We start from the raw sequence: 17,439 nt of genomic DNA, 5'->3' as shown, positions 1-17,439 counted from the left end.
CTACCCGACTGCCGCCGTGGTCCCATCCCCTGGCTGGAAAGGAACCACAGCACCCTGCGGTAGGGTGAGCAGCGTTGGGGGGGGACAGGGGAGCCTGCACAGCTGCAGCGGGGCTGGGGGGGACCAGCTTTGGGGGTGAGGGCTGTGGGGTAACCCCCAGTGCCGTCCCTGGCTGCACCGGGATGGGGGCTGAATCCAGGCAATATCCCCCACTCGTGCTCCCCGGGGGCTCTGCCTGCCAGCACGGGGGGGCCTGGCCTCACCGGGATTTCTATGGAAACCCAGGTACTGAACAGGGTGGAATAGCTCAAACCATCTGTTCTTCCCCTACTTATAAACTCGATAAGAGCGTGTTTCGCGATGACATCACTACAAATGCTCTCCTTTTATTTATCACGCAGCCATCTGTGATGGTTTCCTCATGTGCCAAACACGCGAGCGGGTGCTGAGGGACGGGCAGGGGGACACAACCACCCCCTTATCCAGGTTTCATTTCTCCCTTTGGAAAGCAGGCCTGGCCCTGCAGAGGCTTCCTTGTCCCCTTCCTGAGGCGTCTGCAGAGCAACTGGCGGAGTTAGCGGGAAGAAATGAGGGGCTCAAAGGTAAAAACTGAAGCACAATCCAAAGCTGAACTTCTCCACAGGCTCTATGGAGGACCTGCTGTGGGAATCTCACCTGCAGAAATAAATGCCACAGTGCGGTGAGCCGGACAGGCGGTGGGGAGCCAGGCTTTCTTTTGCCAGCAACGTGTTGGGTTGTGGTGGGGCTGATTATGCCTGCCCTCCTGTGCCAGGGATGAGGCAGTGGCCTGAGATTTGGGTGTTGGGGAGGGCAGGATTGGGGAATATGGTTCAGCTGAGGACACAGGTAGTGGTGGATCTAACTGCCACAGCTTCAGTGCTTACCTGTTAGACAGTTTCTCAGCTAGAAGCCACCTTCCCACAGCTGGGGATGGGAGCACTCCTGCTCCGCTCCTGGGCAAAGTCAGCTGGGTTCATTCAAGTCCCCAGCACTGATGGGTTTGGTTCTGACTCACGTGGTCTTCGCAGTCATGCTGGGTGATAAAAGTGACAACCTGCTGTCACCTGCCCTCCCTGCTGCTGGAGGTCTGCACCCTGTCCTGGAATCAAGGTGCCGGCTGTGGCTCAGCCGCCATGGTCAACAGGCACTGATTTTGGTTGCTGTTAACACCTCCTTGCCCTGGGGAGTGGTAGTAGCTTTAGGGTGGGTTACCCAAGAGCAAAGCACCTGGTGGACTTCGCTCTGAAGTAGATCAGAAGTGCTCATGGAGCTTGTTTGTGTGGCTCAGTGTTTTGGCTGGTAATGAATATCTTAGGTGGCAGCGAAGAGCTGAAGGTGGTGACAAACAGCTGGAGGTGGTGATGCGATTAACCCGCTCCCCTGTGTCCAGCTCCACTGTCTACCACTGCTGGTCGTGTTTGCTCAAGTGACAAAACTCTCCCTCTCTGTGGCAGCGGGGAGGGCCCTCTTTGAGGCAGAAGCTTTCGGAATTCCCTGTGAAGGAGAAAGAAAATCTGGCTGAAATCGAGATCAGGAGACTGCAGAAACAGTTTTGGATAGCAGCGGAGAAGAGGAAATCTTATGGTGTCAACGTGAGGCAGCAAATGCGGGCTCAGGAGTGAGTGCAGCTTTGCTCGGCTGCATTGAGCTTGGAAAGTTCCTCCATGCTGAGATCTGGGGACCCCGGTGCTGAGATGGGGAGGGGTAAGGACCTGCTCTGGCATTACAGGAGGGATGTGCTAAATGTAATTTGTCATTCTGTTTTTACAGAAAAGAAATAGAGTCGCTGACTCAAGAACACAAAGAGGTGTTGTTAACGCTGAGCCAGATCACGTCCCGGAGAAATGCGATGCTGGATGACAGAAATTGTATGGAGCTCCAATGCCTTTTGCAGACCAAATATCAGTATGATTCTCTGATTAGAGACAGAAAAGCCCTGTTAGCTGACCTGGACCACCAGGTAAGAGCATCTGGACCATTCCCTGGCTGAGCATGGTAGAGCAGAGCAGAGTCACAGAGTGAGCCCTATGGCTGAAACTCCTCAGTGTAAAATGCATTTAATTCAGGCCTTGGAATATCATGCTGCCTCCTGGCAAAAGACACATGACAATGACAAATGGATAGAGCTAGGCTCCCATTCAAATCAGCAGCACTGGCTAGAAAAGTAAGGTCTGACTCTCAACCTTCTTGTCCCACTGGTCTCTGCAGCTCCTCTTTGATGGCACGTCTGCCTGGGGTCATGCAACATCCCTCTGCTTTTCCCTTGACTATTTTTTTTCTCCTGAAGAAGAGGCAAAAATGGAACATTTAGTTGTGCTGCCTGAGACATGGCAAATAGAGGAGCAGCAACATCTGAGGGATGTCCCATCACTTCTCCTGAGGACAGCCTGGTTGGATTTGGCCAACGGTGGGGTGGGAGGCCAAGGGAAACCCAGTGCTACGGAAGTGACAGGTCCCTGCAGCTTTCTGCTCTGAACAAGCCGCCCATGACAGAAGTCAGGGAACACGCTCGGGCAGTTTACAGTTGCTAGAGGTGCTGCAGAGCTTTCCACAACAGGGTTAGCTTTCAATCAGGGATCTCTTGGCTGAGTCATACCTCTCCCACCTGCCCCCCACTTCGTTGTTCTCCAACTACTTCATTCTTCTCGTGGATTTATTTTCTCTGGCAGCTCCCCGCTTCTGGCAAAATTTTTCCTCCACTCATTCCCAGGGAGGACTGCACAGATCCCTGTCTGGCCAGCACAATACCACTACCAAAAAACCATCCTCATTGCCTCTTCCACTCTACACAGAGTGCTGCTGTGCCTTGTTCAACACCTGCTGAATTTCCCTCCAGAGGCAGCTGCATTTCCTTCATGACATGAAATTAAACCCATTCCTAGTTACAGTTTATGTTTCTGCGTGTGCAGGATGGGATCCTTTGGGATTAAAGCTGCTTCTATAACTGTGAGCTCATTAATGACATGGTTGCTGTAGTTCAGGTCAACAGAGGGTATTTTCTTTGGCTAAGAGTCCTGACAAAAGTCCAGAATGTAGGGGTGGAGATTATACTTCCTTTTTTTTTCTCTGTCTGTGCAGATACTAGAGCTGGAAAAAAAGATTGTGAAGCAAAACCAGACAGCAGTGAAGGTGAAGCAAGCGAACAGTAGCAAACGGCTGCAAAAGCAGATTGAGACACTGGAGGTGCATCTAAACAATGTAAGCAAACATTTTGCAGACCTTTGGAGACCATGTGCGGGGCCACACTGGGGCCTGTGCACAAAACGCTTTTTGGTCGGGACAAAGGGTAATGGTGCAAACGCATTTGGTTGACACAAGCTGCATAAAGGACCTGGCTTGTTCCCCTGGCCTGATTGCTCCCAGAATATCTCAAAGGCTCCTTCAAGCTTGGTGACCCAAATGCAGCACTTGTGCCATGCCAAGAAGCCTGAAGGTCTGCACCTGTTTAGTGATAAAACCGAGTTGCCTGAAGCCACCTTGCCTTGGACAATGCCAGCTCCAGGTCTCTGCCGTGATCAACCTGGCCTACTGTTGCCTCCCCTGTCTTGGGGCAAACTTAAAATCTCTTGGGCTGTGTTTGTCCCAGCCCTGGTCAAGGTCTTTCAGCAGATACCTGAGCCCCCAGGTTCCGCACCAGCTTAAAACCTTTTGCTTCCCTCTCCCCAGGTCACTGTCCATTTCAATACCATCCTGACCAGAAATAACAAGCTCCGAGAAGAGATTGAAAACCTGCGAATCCAGAAAGCTGTTTTGGACAACTTCTACTCAAAGCTCCATAAGAAGCTGGATCAGCAGAGGAGAAGGATGAACACTGCCGTTGAGCAATCTGCACAAGCCTATGAGCAGCGGTACGTGGCCTTGCGAACCCTCTGTGGCAAACTCGGCACCAATGGGCAATGCTAGTGATGAGGATCGATGTAAAGAGAAACCAATTGCAACTTCAGAGAGAGGATTCACCGCTCTAGTCTGGAGCTGGGTGCTAAGGGTTAGGTGCCTGGTCAGTGCAGGGAGACTGGTACCTCCAGGGTGATTTACTCCACCCATCCCAGACATTTCTTGGGATGGGGTGAATTGCCCCATGGAGCAGTCTCTTTCCTCTGAGTCCCACCTGAGCGCGCATAGGGGGATGCAGCAGACCTGGAGCAGAGGCCAGCCAGCTCCGGTCAAAGTGAGCCTGGCTGCCACAGTTGGGTGCTGTGTCCGAGTACAAAACCCCACCAAGAGCTATGTTAGCTTGCTGCTGGCCTTGGGCTAACACAGCTGGGCAACGTGCGCAGCATCATGGGGGCTTTGCTAGGTCAGGCACAGAGATGCATGGGAATGGCCAGGAATACAAATCCTTATACCTACCTATGGTGTAACCTGCTGCTCTCTGTGTGCAGGATGGAGGCTCTGGCAAGGATTTCAGCCATGAATGAAAGGCACAGCAAAGACACTGTCCAGTACAATGTTGAGCTGCAGGAACAGGAGCGTGTCCTTGACCAGGAGACCAAACTGAAAACCTTCACGCTCGCCAAATTTACAGATCGCTCTGAATTGGAGGAACAGGCCAGAAAAAAAAAAGGTGTCAGATGGGAGAAACCATGTGCAACTGGGACCGCAAACCAGGAGTTTGCAGGGTTGGCAAGGGATCTGCTTATAGCACTGCACCCCAAAGGCAGGACCTCTCCCCTGCCTGCAGGCTCCTTCACCCACCCTTTGCCTTACAGAAGAAAAGGATGAACAGTGATAACCAAGTGAGGCCACCCAAAACCATGTGTCTTGGGGTGCCCTTGGGGGAGAGGGAGGGATGGGGAGGAAGGGAGCTGCCTCCATGTGCAACCATGGCTCCTTTTATCCTCCCGGGGAGGGATCCCACTGTGTTTGCCACATTCCTATGCAGACTGTGAGCTCCTTGCTTAATTTCTGAGTGAAATAAAGACACCTTCTGCCCCCCCCTGCTTCAAGCACCCCACCAAACCCCACAGCACCCGCGGGGGAAGGCTCTGCAAAGGGCGGCCCGTGGGGACACGCACAACCCAGGCTTTCTGTCTCTCCCTAAGCCTTGAAGGCAGCCCAGCGGGCCAAGCGGAGCCAAGGGGAGAGCTTCGAGAGCCGGGAGGTGGCTTACAGGCACCTGCTGGAGCTGGCGGAGGATGGGGACATCAACCGGCTGGTGAACGGCTTCATCGAAAAGGAGGAGGAGAACTTTGCCTGCTTCTGCTATGCCACCGAGCTGAACAACGAGATGGAGAAGATGCAGCGGAGGATCAAGGACCTCCAGGTCTGTTCCAGGCTCTTCATGTCTCCCCTTTCTCAGCTGGCGCTTTTGGGCTGGGGTGGGCTTTTCCCTCTCCCATGTGTCCAGCATCACTGCCCACACCAGAGCCCAGCTCACAGCCTGCCGCACGGGTGGGATTAGCGGAATGCAAAGGGGTAGCCAAAAATATAACTCCAATAGACAGAATGCTGCGTTCTCAGAGCTAAAAGTGTCTCAATGCTGCCACCGTGTACCCAGCAAAAATATTGCAGTATCCAGGAGGGCTAACAGCTGCCTTGGCCATGTGTGGGGCTGGCTATAGTGAAAAGTGTTGCCTGTTGTGGGGTCATTGCCTGCCCTCCTTGGCCTGGGGACAGTGGTCCCCAGAGGGGTCAAGTGGGGTGTCCCTGCTCCCAGGGTGGAGGGATGGTCCCCAGCCTCCGTTAGGCACCTCTGGTGGACATTCAGCCAGTACCCCCACCATGTGCTTGTGTTTACACAGAATGAAATTACAGCCCTCATGACGGACCAGGAATATGCAGAAAGCAGCAGCCTTCATGTCCTGCAGGAGCTGGAGGTATGGCAGCCCGGATTTCCCTCTGCAAGGGCAGCAGACCCCTGACTGTCCTGGCACGTGTCCTAGGCGGTCTGGTCCTGTCAATGCTGCTCTGGCCAATGGCTGGAGAGGCGCCGGCAGAAAAGGGCCCTGCATCGGCTTTGGCAGCCCTGTCTCCTAGTGCATGGTGAGAGGGTGACTGCAGGGCTCCTGCCAGCCCTGGTCCTCCAGTGCCTGGGGCCTCGTCTGCGGCATAGGGAGCTTGGGATCCCCTTCACAGAGCCTTTACCTTGCAGGGATGGGAGCATCCCACAGCCTCTCCTGGGATGTCTCCAGGGTCCAGACTGGAACTGGCCAGCACTTGGGGGGGGGGGGAGCAGGGGGCTGGTGTGACACCTAGCAAAACCTTTGCTGATAGGAAAAACTAACGGAAACCACTGAGGAAGCCAACCGGTACGAAGACAGATGCAAAGAGAGCAGCAAAGTCCTGGGCCAGCTCAAATCTGGCATGGAGACCCTGTTCAAAGAAATCAACTGTGACGCTGTGAAGATAATGGAGCAGCTTGGAGAAAAAGGGCAGATCACGGATCTGAACCTCATGCAGTTTTTAGGTAGGTCAGGGCTGCCCGTCTTTCCCCGCCACATGGCCCAGACCTTGTATATCTACCACCCGCTTGCACTGTGTTTTAATTGAGCTGTTTTTTTTTCCCCTGCCCCATCATGCATGGGTGTCCCTAATGTGAATTTGGGACGCCAAATTCCCAGCAAACTCAGGAGCTAACCTGGCTGTATAAATATCCTAGTGGACCCCCAACCCCTCATATTGGCTCGGGTTGTCTTGGATCCAGTCTTGGGCCTTTGCCCCTGGGGAGATAGGCTGCCCGACGTCACTGTCTCAAGGAAATCAATGGATCCCTTGCTCAGCAAACAGCCGGGGATGGATTTGGGCAGGGGCCCGGTGCAGGGGCCCTGCAGGACGGCGCTCCCTCCCACCCAGGTCTCATGGAGAAGAAGGCCAACGAGCTCCTGCTGATGGAGTCCATTCTGCGCTACACATTGGATGATGGCTCGCATCCGGCCCAGCCCTTCGCCAACCCGCTGCTGGGTGGCACCGGGCTCCTCCGGGTGATGGATCAGGCACAGCTCTGCCCGCCAGCCCCTGCCCCGGATGGCACCACCAACGCCATCGATGCCTGTGAGTGTGTGAGGTGGGAGGGAGGGGCTATGGCCACGCAGCCAGCCAATCCACAATTCCCCCATGGCCGCCTGGCCAATCCCCCACTGTCACCTGTCCTCCCCCAGCCAATCCTAACTAGCCTGTCCAGCCCCACCGGGTATATAAGGCCTGTGATGGCATGCATGGCAGGGCGGCCATTTTCTTGGGCAGTGGACGTGCCGCTGGACCACGGCCAGCTGTGCCAGCTGATTCTCCAGAGCCGGGAGAAGGAGCGGGGCAACACCTCCGGCACGGGCAAGAAGGGGAGGAATGGTGTCAAGGTGTGAGAGCCTGGCAGGAACAAGTTAAATAAACAGTTTCACTCTTGAGTTCCCCCTCTGCTTTTTCGCCCTGGTTGTCATTCCAGCTCCCTTCCCCTCTGGAAGGAGCCCAACGCATTCTGCAGGCTTCAAAAGCTCACCGGGTGATATTTCGGCATGGCTTTGCCCACTGCTGACAGCAGCCGCGGCCGGGGGCGGGAACAGCTGCTCTCCGGTGGGGTGCCGTCCCCGTTGCACAACCCAACGTTCTTCCCGCAGCCAGGCATCGTGTGGCTGCTAGAGAGGAGATGGGGACCACGGTCCCAGTCCTGCACCATGCCTGCCCAAGGGGCACGGGGAGGGCATGGGGAGATGTGGGGGGGATGAGTGTGCTTGCTGGGTGTTCCCTGCTAAGCTGGGAGAAGCAGGCAGCTCTTTGCTGCCTAAAGTAAAGCCGAGCTCAGTGCTGGTCCTGGGCTGGTGGGACCAGATGGCTGCTAGCCACAGCCCAATGCGAAATGGGCTGTTTGGGGCTGGGAGCTGGGCCAGGCTGGGAAATGGTGGAGCAGAGGGACTCGAGGGCACACGACGGTGATGTGCAGTGGGGCCGGGAGTCTGGGGGCAGCGGGGTCTGAGATGGGGCCAGGGGCTCCCGCTGGGCACAGATGCACCGTGCAGACACACCACACAATCCCAAGCACCACTCATGCCAGCGGCTGGACTTCCTCTTGCCAAAAGGCAGTTTAATGTGGATGCCATTCACATGTTCCCCAGGGGGAGAGGCAAAGGGACCCCCCCATGTGACCTAGAGAGAAGCGATCTCGCAGTGCCAGCCCCAGCGCCGAGCGTGGGCTAGTCCTTCTCTTCGCCGTGCGTAATGACATGGACAAGGTTTTTGTAATCCAGGTTGCCCGACATGTCTGGAGGGAAGGCTGCGAACATCTGATCGATCTGGGAAAAAGCCAGGGTGAAAAGGCTGCACAGAAGGGGTTTGTGGCTGGGGCTGGGAGGAGGTCTGGGGGTCTGTCAGGATGGAGGGCAAGGGAGGCTGGCAGAGGGTGGGAAGGAGCTCATACCTCTTCCTGGGAAAACCTCTCACCCTGCGTCATCAGCATTTCTTTGATGCTGCAAACAAGAGAGCGCAGTGAGCACCAGGGGGGTCTTGGTGGGGACACCTGCCCTCCCCCCCCCCAGGCACCCCTGCACTCACTAGGCGGATTTCAAGCCTTTCCCCTCTGGATCAAACACCTTGAACGCATTCAGGATCGTCTCCTCTGGGTCGGCACCTGTGGGTGACACGGCCACGGCCATTGGAGGTGGCAGAGGAGGAAGCCAGCTGCAGCCTCCTGCTTCCCCCATTCCCTGCAGGAATGTCAACCCCACAGCCCTCCCACGCCAGCCGGGGCCTTGCACGCGGGTGGTGGCACATAGAGGAGTAGATATAGGGTCGTGGTGTGTCTACAAAGCAGGCTGTGTCGCCATTGCCCTGGCATCCAGAGTCTATCTAATCTTTCGTGTGTATTTATAGAGCTCCAGGCACAGGCCCTCGGGGCCGCGTAGCCTCCTGGAGATCTGCAGGGAGGCTGCATGCCTTGGGTTGCATAAGTGATACAGGGTGCAGCCGGATGGGGCCGTTGGGTCAAAGTCACGGTGTAGCCAGTGCCCTTGCCAGGGTGGTCGTCGGTGCTACCATTCGTGTCAGCAGGCTCAGAGGCACTGCAAGATCTGATCCTCTCTTTCTATGGGGACAGCAGCATCACAGACTGTTGGGTTTTTTATAATGGCTGGGGAAACTGAGGCACAGAAACCAGCTCATAGCTCCCAACAGGTTGGGGAGACATGGGATGAGATCCAGGTCTCTGGACAGGCAGCCCCAGCCCTGCCTTTGGGACTGTTGGTATTGCAAGTCAGCATGAGTTTTGGGGCACAGGGTCCTCCCTGGGGACAGTTGCTCAGGGTACATGATGCTGAGTTTATCCTATCGGCAGTGTCTCAGGACGGGAAGGCAGGGAGAGCACCCAAGTCCAGGATTTGGAGGATGAGGACTGGAGCTCTTGGGGAGAGGGGTTGTTGCCAGTGATGGTCCCACCAAAGCCTCTGTCTTTGGGGGGGGCCCTGTGCTGCTGCTGGGAGAAGGTGGCACTAAGGGATGCGGGAGGGATGGTTGAGGGAGATCATTTCACAGGTATCCTGTGGTTGTCCCCAGGTGTCACCTCTTGGCCGTGGTGTGGGAGGCATCTTTGCTCTGACCCACTTCCTGGGCTCTGCATGCCGCAGTATGGCAGTCGGTGCCACCTGCCTTTCCTTTAGCAGCTCCCATCTGAGGCCTCCAAGGAGCCTCTGACGGGTCTCACCTGGAAGGGTGATGGAGGCCCTGGAGTTGGGTGGCTTCCCCAAGTGGGACAGGATATCAGTGGTGGTGTGGGTGCCCGCCGAGCCCCCCCCAGCTCCCCAGGTACCCTCTCACCCTTGAGTTTCTCCCCAAACATGGTGAGGAACACGGTGAAGTTGATTGGGCCGGGCGCCTCCTTTATCATCTCATCGATCTCCTCATTTTTCACATTCAGGCGCCCTAGGGGAGAGCAGTGTTGGGTGAATTGTGTGTCCCTATCTGGCTGCAAATGTGTGCAGACCTCCGGGCTCTGCTCTATGTGCCAGGGACTAAAGGACACACCATGGGAGCCTTGCCCTGGAGGTTTTTTCCACCACCCAAGAGAAGCGGCACAGCCCTGGGGAGCCACCTCCAACAAGGAACGGCAGTAGCAGAAGTAAGGAAGGGAGAATCATATGCTGGCAGAGGACGGGTGGGCTGGACATCTCCAGCCCTGGTTTCTCAGGCTCCAGGATCACAGAAGAGAGGGCTGCACAGGACTGAGCTGTGCTGCTTCCTTGCCTTGCCACACTGCCTCATGGATCTGCCTGCTTCAGCCCTCCTTGGAAGATGTTTTGGGTCAAAACCACCAGCGCTGTGGTTCCCCCTGGCCCCTGGTGTCAGAAGTGAACAGGACTGAATGCCTACATCCTTTTACCTGAGGTTGGGTTGTCTTTGGGACTCCCTGGACCCATCGCTGGTTCCTGCTGGTCTCCATGATGAGAGAGCCAAGCTCACAACTTCACAGCTTCCCACAAATCCCGTAAATCCCCCTAATGCCCGTACACCCAGGGATGCCACGGGATGGGCACAGCCAGGTGCTTCTTAGCATGCGAGAAGTCATGGAGCATTTTGCTGTGTATAATCCAGGAGTTGGCTCTTCTCTAGTACCTACGGGATTAAACACCCACTGCTGCAGGAGCTGCTCTGAGTCACCCCGCGTGGGATCTCACTGGCTAACAGAAGTGGTTTCGGATCAGGAGGTTTTCAGCAAAACAGGAGATCCAGTTAACCACTGGGGCTTGGTTAAATGGGGGCTCACGGCTGGTTTCTTTCTTAATAGGTCTAACATCGTCAGAGCTGTTGGGGAGGGTCCTAAAAGGGGGCTCACCGAGTGCAGCAAATGTGTCTCTCAGATCCGCCTTGTCGATGAAGCCGTCCCGGTTCTGATCCATGATGGTGAATGCCTGGAAGAACAGGGGGAGAGCAGGGAGCACAGGGAGAGCTGTCGGCCTTTGCAAAGGCTTTAGTACCCTCCTCCTCCTCCTCCTCCCATGGAGTTGGATGGGAACAGAGCGCTTCAAGCCCTGCACAGAATGGGGCTCTGGGGGTCCTCACCCAGCAAGGGAGCAACAACCATCACCCTAATCCAGCAGCAATCCTGGCCCCTGCACCCTTGGGTGATGTGGGGTGATGGCTTCCTACGGCGGCCCAAACCCTAACGCCGTACAGACCCTCTCCTTGGCCAAAGCCCTTTCGCCCCGGGATGAGACTAACTGGAGAGGACAGCCTGAGCCATCAGCTCCCTCAACTGGGACCAGTTATCCCTGTAACTGGGATCTGCACAGGACCATGTGCCAACCGTGCAGGAGGTAAGTCGTGAAGAGCTCCTGGCACGGCAGGTGGGAGCTGGCTGGGAAGACATGCTCCTGCTCTCCTGGATGCTGCCAGCTCCTCTGCGGGTGCGGGCTCCTAAGAAGCTTTGAGGCAATGCCGTATTTAACAATGTCACTGAGTTGTTATTCGCACTTTTAAAATAAAATGACTCAAAACCAGGCATTCTGCCTCTTGTTGCAAACCAGCTGTCACCAATCTGAAAGTGCTGAGGAAAGAGCTGAAGGTCACATTGCATCAAGGACCCTCGGTCATGTCTACCAAACCCACCTACCTCTTTGAATTCCTGGATCTGGGCCTGCTCGAACATGGAGAAGACGTTGGAATTAGCACCTTCAATCCTCTTCTTGGCTTTCTTGGGTGCCTGCAGGGGTTCAAGTATGTATCACTAACTCACTGGCTTTTTATGGTGTGGAATAAAAGTATGAAACTACCCTATTCTTAGTTGTGAGTCCTTCACGGTAGCTCTGGGCTGGTGCTGCCACTGTGCTTGGGTGCCTGGTGGTTTCTCTGTGCATTGCTCAGCAGCTCTGGGTGCATGCAACCCTCCAAGATACTGAGGGGCGTTAAGATTCCTGCTTAAATTACAGCTCCATCTTTGCTTTCCTGATGAATTTAGCCTAATAGGTCCAAGGAAAGATGAGCTGGGAAATCGCTTCCCCACCAAAGGCTACGGCAGGTAAAAGGATGGGCACTGGGGTGAGATCTCCCCGTGTGGAAAGTCAGGTTTGGGAGCACACTGGTGAGGTTGCATGCAAGGGCTGTAGTCATTAGGTGCTTCCTTACCCTGCTGTGCCTCTTGCTAAGAACAAAGCACTCATTAAAATGTTTGCTTATTAAAAAATCTGTCTTCTCCTGTACTGAGGCTTGAAATAACCAGAAATGGCTTGACGTGTCTTTTAAACAGGAGCGGAGGACAGAGCCGCTCACCATCCCACTCTGCCCATAGTCCCTTGTTTCAGGAGGGTTTTGGGGGACACAACTGCCCTTCCTCTGGCTGCATGGAGGAAGGGAAATCAGAAGGATGGCATTTGGACCCCAAAGAGGTCTACCCTGGCTGGAAAACCCTGCTAGCGTGGGAGACACCTCTCTGTTCCCCATGGGATGCTGCTGATGCAGCCAGAAGCTCCCTGGCTTGCTCACCCCCTTTCCAGGGCAGGAGGGACCCTTGGCCGTCACATCTCTGTTGCCTCCATCGCTCCCTGCCTGTTAAAGCTACCCTGGTGAAAAAGCTAACAGATTTTGCTATTTTGCTTCTGCCTGCTGGAGCTTTGGGCTCTCGGTACTCACCATGGCTTCACACAGCTGCCGATGTTGCTGCGAGAGGCGTCTCGGAGGCAGTCCCTCGCTTCCCCTGCGTTGAAACAATAAATACATCCCACTCTGGGTTAAAAATAACCCCATGCCCACTTTTGGCTGTAATAGGTAAGTTAGCCGCCCCCAACTCTGTTGTCTCTGACTTTCTCTGTCCCTCTCTCTCTAATCTGGAATAGCAGCTTGTTGTTGTCACTGGCTGACGTGACATGTGAGCCAGAGAGGGTTTCAAGGTTAACGAAGTGCCAGGCGGCCCCACAGCTCCCACACTGGAGATGCTGACCGGCGGTGGGGACTGCACCGGAGCAATCCCACCTGCATTTGTCACTCGGGCTGGGGCCGGGCTTTACCCCTCCGCTGGGACATGCAGGGAGGACTTGGCCTGGGGGGACCCCCGGCTACAGTCCCCCAAGCCTTGGGACAGGGATGTTTTGCCTCGGTCCTGCCAGGCATCTTTGGGAGCCTTGATGCCCCATCGCAGTGTTGGCATGGCAAAGCTGGGTGCTGCTCGGCTGCCGGAGGTGGAGAGGCCTCGCTGTCCTGGGTGCAATGGGGTCCCATCACTTGTGATGCTCGAAAAGCAGAAGCAGCTGTCTGGCCACTCTGTCTCTGGCCAAAGGGGACCATCCCTGCCGCAGTGCCAGCTCAGATGCAGCGCCCCATCTGAGAGTGCCGGGACGAGGCTGGAGGCGGATGCTGAGCTCCCGCAAAGCCAGGCAGGCATGCAGGGCTCCTCTCTCATGTGTCACCCCCCACCGAGGCACCTGTCACCCAGTTAAGCCAAACACTTGTTCGCCCTGGTCCTGGCGAGACGCACACAATTAACTCTCCCCATCCCGGTCTCTGGCAGCCAGTGCGGGGCTACATCCTGCAGCGCCCGGGAGCACTGGCACTCACGCTGCCCAGCTGCCGCGACTCACCAGCCCAGGCACGGCACGGCTGCCCTGGCCAGAGGCTGCATTTCTGCAGCGGGAGCCACTGAACCGTGGGCAGGCAGACAGCAACCCTGCAAAACCTCTGCCAGGGTCCACTGCCCTCATGGAGCAGAACTACTGGCTATCGGGACCGGGCCGTTTGGCAGTTCTGTTTTGTCTTCAGTATTTTTAGTCTGTTAATTTTATCTCCCCTCCCTCTCGCCTTGCCCTGGTGGCGTAGGCGTGCTGGGGTGGGAATGGTGCTGGCAGCCCAGCGATGCCTGTCAGCCACCGCCGCAGCCCCCCAAGCTCTGCCGTGCCTGGCATGGCCCTGACCCGGTGGCTGGGGCGCAGGGGGCTGCTGGCCCCACTGCCTGCACCACTGCCCGGCATTGTCCCCTCCGCATGCTGAGGAGGCTGGTGGGTGAACGGGGAGGGCTGGGACAGGGCTGGGAACAAAAGGCAGCATGAAATGGGATCCCCAGAGCTCTGGGTTCTGCCCAGACACTGCCCTCGTTCCCCCAGAGGACACAAATATCATGTTTAATCCCTGGCACTCGCCGCTTGGTTGCACCTCGATGCCCTGCTGCCACGGCTGAGCCAGCCAGGGTGGCATTACAGGGAGGATTTAAGTAGGCAGCAGGGAAATGCATAGGGAAAAGTGCCCGGAGAGGAGAAAACTCCTGATCCAGGAATGACTGCCTCATCTGGATGAAGCTGCAGCTGAGGGAAGGGATTTCAGGATGGGTTTTGGGGTCTGTCTGAGCAAAAGGGCAGGCAAGAGAGCCGAGGGGCAGAGCTGGGGTAAGAACCAACCCTGGGCATGCAGGCACAGCCGGGGATGAGTGGGATCAGTCTCAGCGCGGACGCTCCCTCCTCCTGCCAAGTTCAGCTGGATTCATTGGCCAGCCGAGCCCAATTACCTTAATTTGTGGCATTAAGGAAAAATCCATAAGCATCAGGGAAGTGATGTGTAGCAGTTTAACGGGACTGGTTGGCCATGGAGCCGCCGGCACTGCCTGGGTGCAGCCCATCCCTGGCTCCGCGTCCATGCCAGGGCATGGCTGGTGGCATGGGAGGCAGCCCTGGAGCCGCGGAGATTTCCCAGAACATTTTTTTTGGGGGGGAAAGCACTGTTTCTACCTGCCCAGCCTGGAAGAGATCAGACCTCAGTCTGTCCCCGGTGTTGCCCACGTTGTGGTTGGGGGTGAGATGATGGCTGAGGGCTTCAAGGGGCCGGCTGCAGTGAGCGTGGCACAGAAATTCTGGCCAGGAATGGGGTGCAGATGGCTGCCTGTGTTTCTGCCGTAATTTGAAAGACGGTGCATCTGCTCCGCTGCTCACTTCTCGCTGTTCAGACGTAATCCTCTGTGCTGCACGGGCTGGATCCTGACCCCCAGTAAGGACCCCGGTCCAGCCTAGGGATGGAGGCAGCTCCGAGCACATCTTCTCCTTCTCCTGCTGTGAATATTGGGGGACTTACTGGCATCCAGGAAAAAAATGAGTGCTTTAAATATATATGTATGTACATATATGCCTATACAGCTCTGCAGCGAACAAAAGAGCTGTTGGGAAGTGGCTGCAGCCTGTGAATGGATGTCAGGGAATAACACATGTATCTGTGCCATGGCAAAATCAAGCATCTTCCCTTCTTATCTGCAAAGGAGTCTGTGTTTTACATGAAAAAGCCTTTCTAATTAATAGGACAGCCCCTCTTGAGCTCGATTAAAAAATGGAGTCAAAAGGATTTGATTAACCCCGCTCTTTTCAAGGCGCGTTCTCTGCCTGAGCGAGACGTGTGCCTGCGCCTGAGTCAAGTCCTGCCCGTGGCCGATAACAGGCTCCCTTCGTCCCAGGGAGCCCGGCAGCATCATGCCCACAGGTAGCCCTGAGTTTGAACATTGATGGAACTGATTTGGGGGTGTCCCGGCCCCAGGGCTGCCCAAGTGCGGCCACGTTGGCATGCCGGGATGCTCCAGAGCCAGCCTGTGCAGCCGCTCGCTCCACGCTGTTGCCGTTTCCTTATGAATATCTTTTGCTCCAACCGATATTTTTTTCTGCGATCAGATACATTTGACTAAACTAATACATATGTATACACGCCGGTACGTTCCCATTCAAACCAATGTAAATCACCTTTGACCAATACATTTTCCTGGGAAATCAATGCATTTTAACACTGGATAATATTTATGAAATTGAATTTTTTATTGAAGCTAATGCAATTCTCTTCTATTTTATGCATTTTTATTAAACTAATGCATTTTAAATTAAACTGTTGTATATTAACTACAATGGCTGTTGTCCCGGCCCCGGGGCTGCCCAAGTGCGGCCACGTTGGCATGCCGGGATGCTCCAGAGCCAGCCTGTGCAGCCGCTCGCTCCACGCTGTTGCCGTTTCCTTATGAATATCTTTTGCTCCAACCGATATTTTTTTCTGCGATCAGATACATTTGACTAAACTAATACATATGTATACACGCCGGTACGTTCCCATTCAAACCAATGTAAATCACCTTTGACCAATACATTTTCCTGGGAAATCAATGCATTTTAACACTGGATAATATTTATGAAATTGAATTTTTTATTGAAGCTAATGCAATTCTCTTCTATTTTATGCATTTTTATTAAACTAATGCATTTTAAATTAAACTGTTGTATATTAACTACAATGGCTGTTGGTACTTACAGTAAAATAATATATGTTTGCTGAAATCAATACATATTCCAAACCTAGGAATTTCCAGTTAACAAGGCTATATCAAGTATAACAAATGCATGTAGCTACTTAATTTGATGCTTATATACACTGGCTGGTATATTTGTTTATTGGTAATGATTATTTTTAAGGAAGAAAGCTTATTAAAGGTAGAAAGATGGATTGCTGTGCAGCTCAGAGCTGCAGTTTGAAGCCAGCGGCGGTGGCCACCACGTCCCTGGTGCTCACACTGAGGGGGGCCATAGGGGTGGCCTGCGTGTCCCAGTGCTGGCTGGTGGCTGAAGCCCATCTCCTCTGCCATGGACAGCCTCTGCACCCTTGGCCACATCCCTGCACCTTGGCTCCCACTGCGTGGGGGTTTGGGGGCATCCTTCCCTTTTTTTCGGCTCGCCCTTGCTCGGCATGCTCCCCCCTCGCACCCCCTTTCTGCTGGCAGTGTTTTCAGGAGCTTTTAAAGGGTTTTATCCATCTCCCCTTGGTGTTCAGAAGGTTTCAATGTTTAACAGCTTATTCCAGACAGACTTAATTTAGCAGCTTTGCCTGATTCAGCTCCATTTTCACTCGGAAGGATATATCACCGCAGTAATGTTCAGGAGGATTTGCCCAACTCAGGGGTCTGGGTAAGAGCTGCCACCCGCAAAACAGAGCTGCAGGCCGGCTGGCCTCAGGGCAGGGCAGGTGATGGGGATGAGGACGGACGATACCCCCATCCCTGAGCTGCTGGCTCATCCCGGGGATGTGCCCTGCGCTGTGCACAGGATGCGGCCCCAGGAGGAGGTGGCTGTCCTGGCCTCCCAAGCCACGGCGTTGACGGGGGAAAGCCATAAATAGCAACATTATCCGCCCTGCGCACGCTGAATGGCGCCATAGTTGAGATAATTTGGGCGAAGCAATAAAAGAGGAAAATTAATTAAAGAGCATGTGCTAATTGTAGGGGGAATGTGCCTGGAAATAAGTAGCCTTGTCAGAAATGCAGCCGGTGGAGGGGCCCAGGCACCCTCCCCGTGCATCCTAGGGCACCCAGGGGGGCACCGAGGGCTGAGGCCGGGCACAGCTCAGTGCACGCTCTGCAGGAGCTGCGGTGGGCATCGAGGAGAGATGGAGGGTGCTGTGCCCCCCCGGTGTCTCACCCTGCGCACTCCTGTGCTCCCCATGTCCCCCCCATGTCCCTTAGTGTCCCCCTAGGGGTGTGCCCCCGCGGTGTCCAGCCGT

At 55.1% G+C, this 17,439-nt stretch overlaps 2 protein-coding genes across 2 annotated transcripts; one reads left to right on the top strand and one right to left on the bottom strand.

Annotated features, from left to right (window-relative positions):
• The first annotated feature begins 846 nt into the window (after nucleotides 1-846).
• CCDC63 (coiled-coil domain containing 63) lies at nucleotides 847-7,319 on the top strand. The gene is made up of 11 exons (XM_009283963.1): nucleotides 847-867; nucleotides 1,476-1,639; nucleotides 1,792-1,981; nucleotides 3,100-3,219; nucleotides 3,688-3,869; nucleotides 4,404-4,585; nucleotides 5,064-5,284; nucleotides 5,763-5,837; nucleotides 6,235-6,427; nucleotides 6,814-7,011; nucleotides 7,204-7,319. Exons 1-11 carry the CDS (start codon nucleotides 847-849, stop codon nucleotides 7,317-7,319), a joined length of 1,662 nt encoding a protein of 553 aa, XP_009282238.1.
• A 741-nt stretch (nucleotides 7,320-8,060) lies between these two features.
• On the bottom strand, nucleotides 8,061-12,787 carry MYL2 (myosin light chain 2). The gene is made up of 7 exons (XM_009283871.1): nucleotides 12,568-12,787; nucleotides 11,552-11,641; nucleotides 10,775-10,850; nucleotides 9,760-9,864; nucleotides 8,503-8,578; nucleotides 8,369-8,417; nucleotides 8,061-8,243 (listed from the first exon to the last, which is right to left on the bottom strand). The coding sequence occupies exons 1-7, from the start codon at nucleotides 12,679-12,681 to the stop codon at nucleotides 8,145-8,147; spliced, it is 609 nt and encodes a 202-aa protein (XP_009282146.1). The 5' UTR covers nucleotides 12,682-12,787; the 3' UTR covers nucleotides 8,061-8,144.
• Nucleotides 12,788-17,439: the final 4,652 nt, after the last annotated feature.

Source organism: Aptenodytes forsteri, unplaced genomic scaffold (genome assembly GCF_000699145.1).
Source record: "Aptenodytes forsteri isolate BGI_AS27 unplaced genomic scaffold, ASM69914v1 Scaffold118, whole genome shotgun sequence".
Classification (NCBI taxonomy): domain Eukaryota; kingdom Metazoa; phylum Chordata; class Aves; order Sphenisciformes; family Spheniscidae; genus Aptenodytes; species Aptenodytes forsteri.
The sequence above is the reverse complement of the archived record's forward strand: the minus strand, read 5'-3'. Positions and strand labels throughout refer to the sequence as shown.

Bases quoted from the DNA above. Each gene is read 5' to 3' on its own strand.
- CCDC63 (XM_009283963.1), top strand. From the start codon at position 847: ATGGTTCAGCTGAGGACACAG. The intron at 868-1,475 runs GTAGTGGTGGAT...TCTCTGTGGCAG, and splicing joins TGGTTCAGCTGAGGACACAG to CGGGGAGGGCCCTCTTTGAG. The intron at 5,285-5,762 runs GTCTGTTCCAGG...GTGTTTACACAG, and splicing joins GGAGGATCAAGGACCTCCAG to AATGAAATTACAGCCCTCAT.
- MYL2 (XM_009283871.1), bottom strand. From the start codon at position 12,681: ATGGGGTTATTTTTAACCCAGAGTGGGATGTATTTATTGTTTCAACGC. The intron at 8,579-9,759 runs GTGAGAGGGTAC...TGTCACCCACAG, and splicing joins GTTTGGGGAGAAACTCAAGG to GTGCCGACCCAGAGGAGACG. The intron at 8,244-8,368 runs GTATGAGCTCCT...GCTTTTTCCCAG, and splicing joins AGAGGTTTTCCCAGGAAGAG to ATCGATCAGATGTTCGCAGC.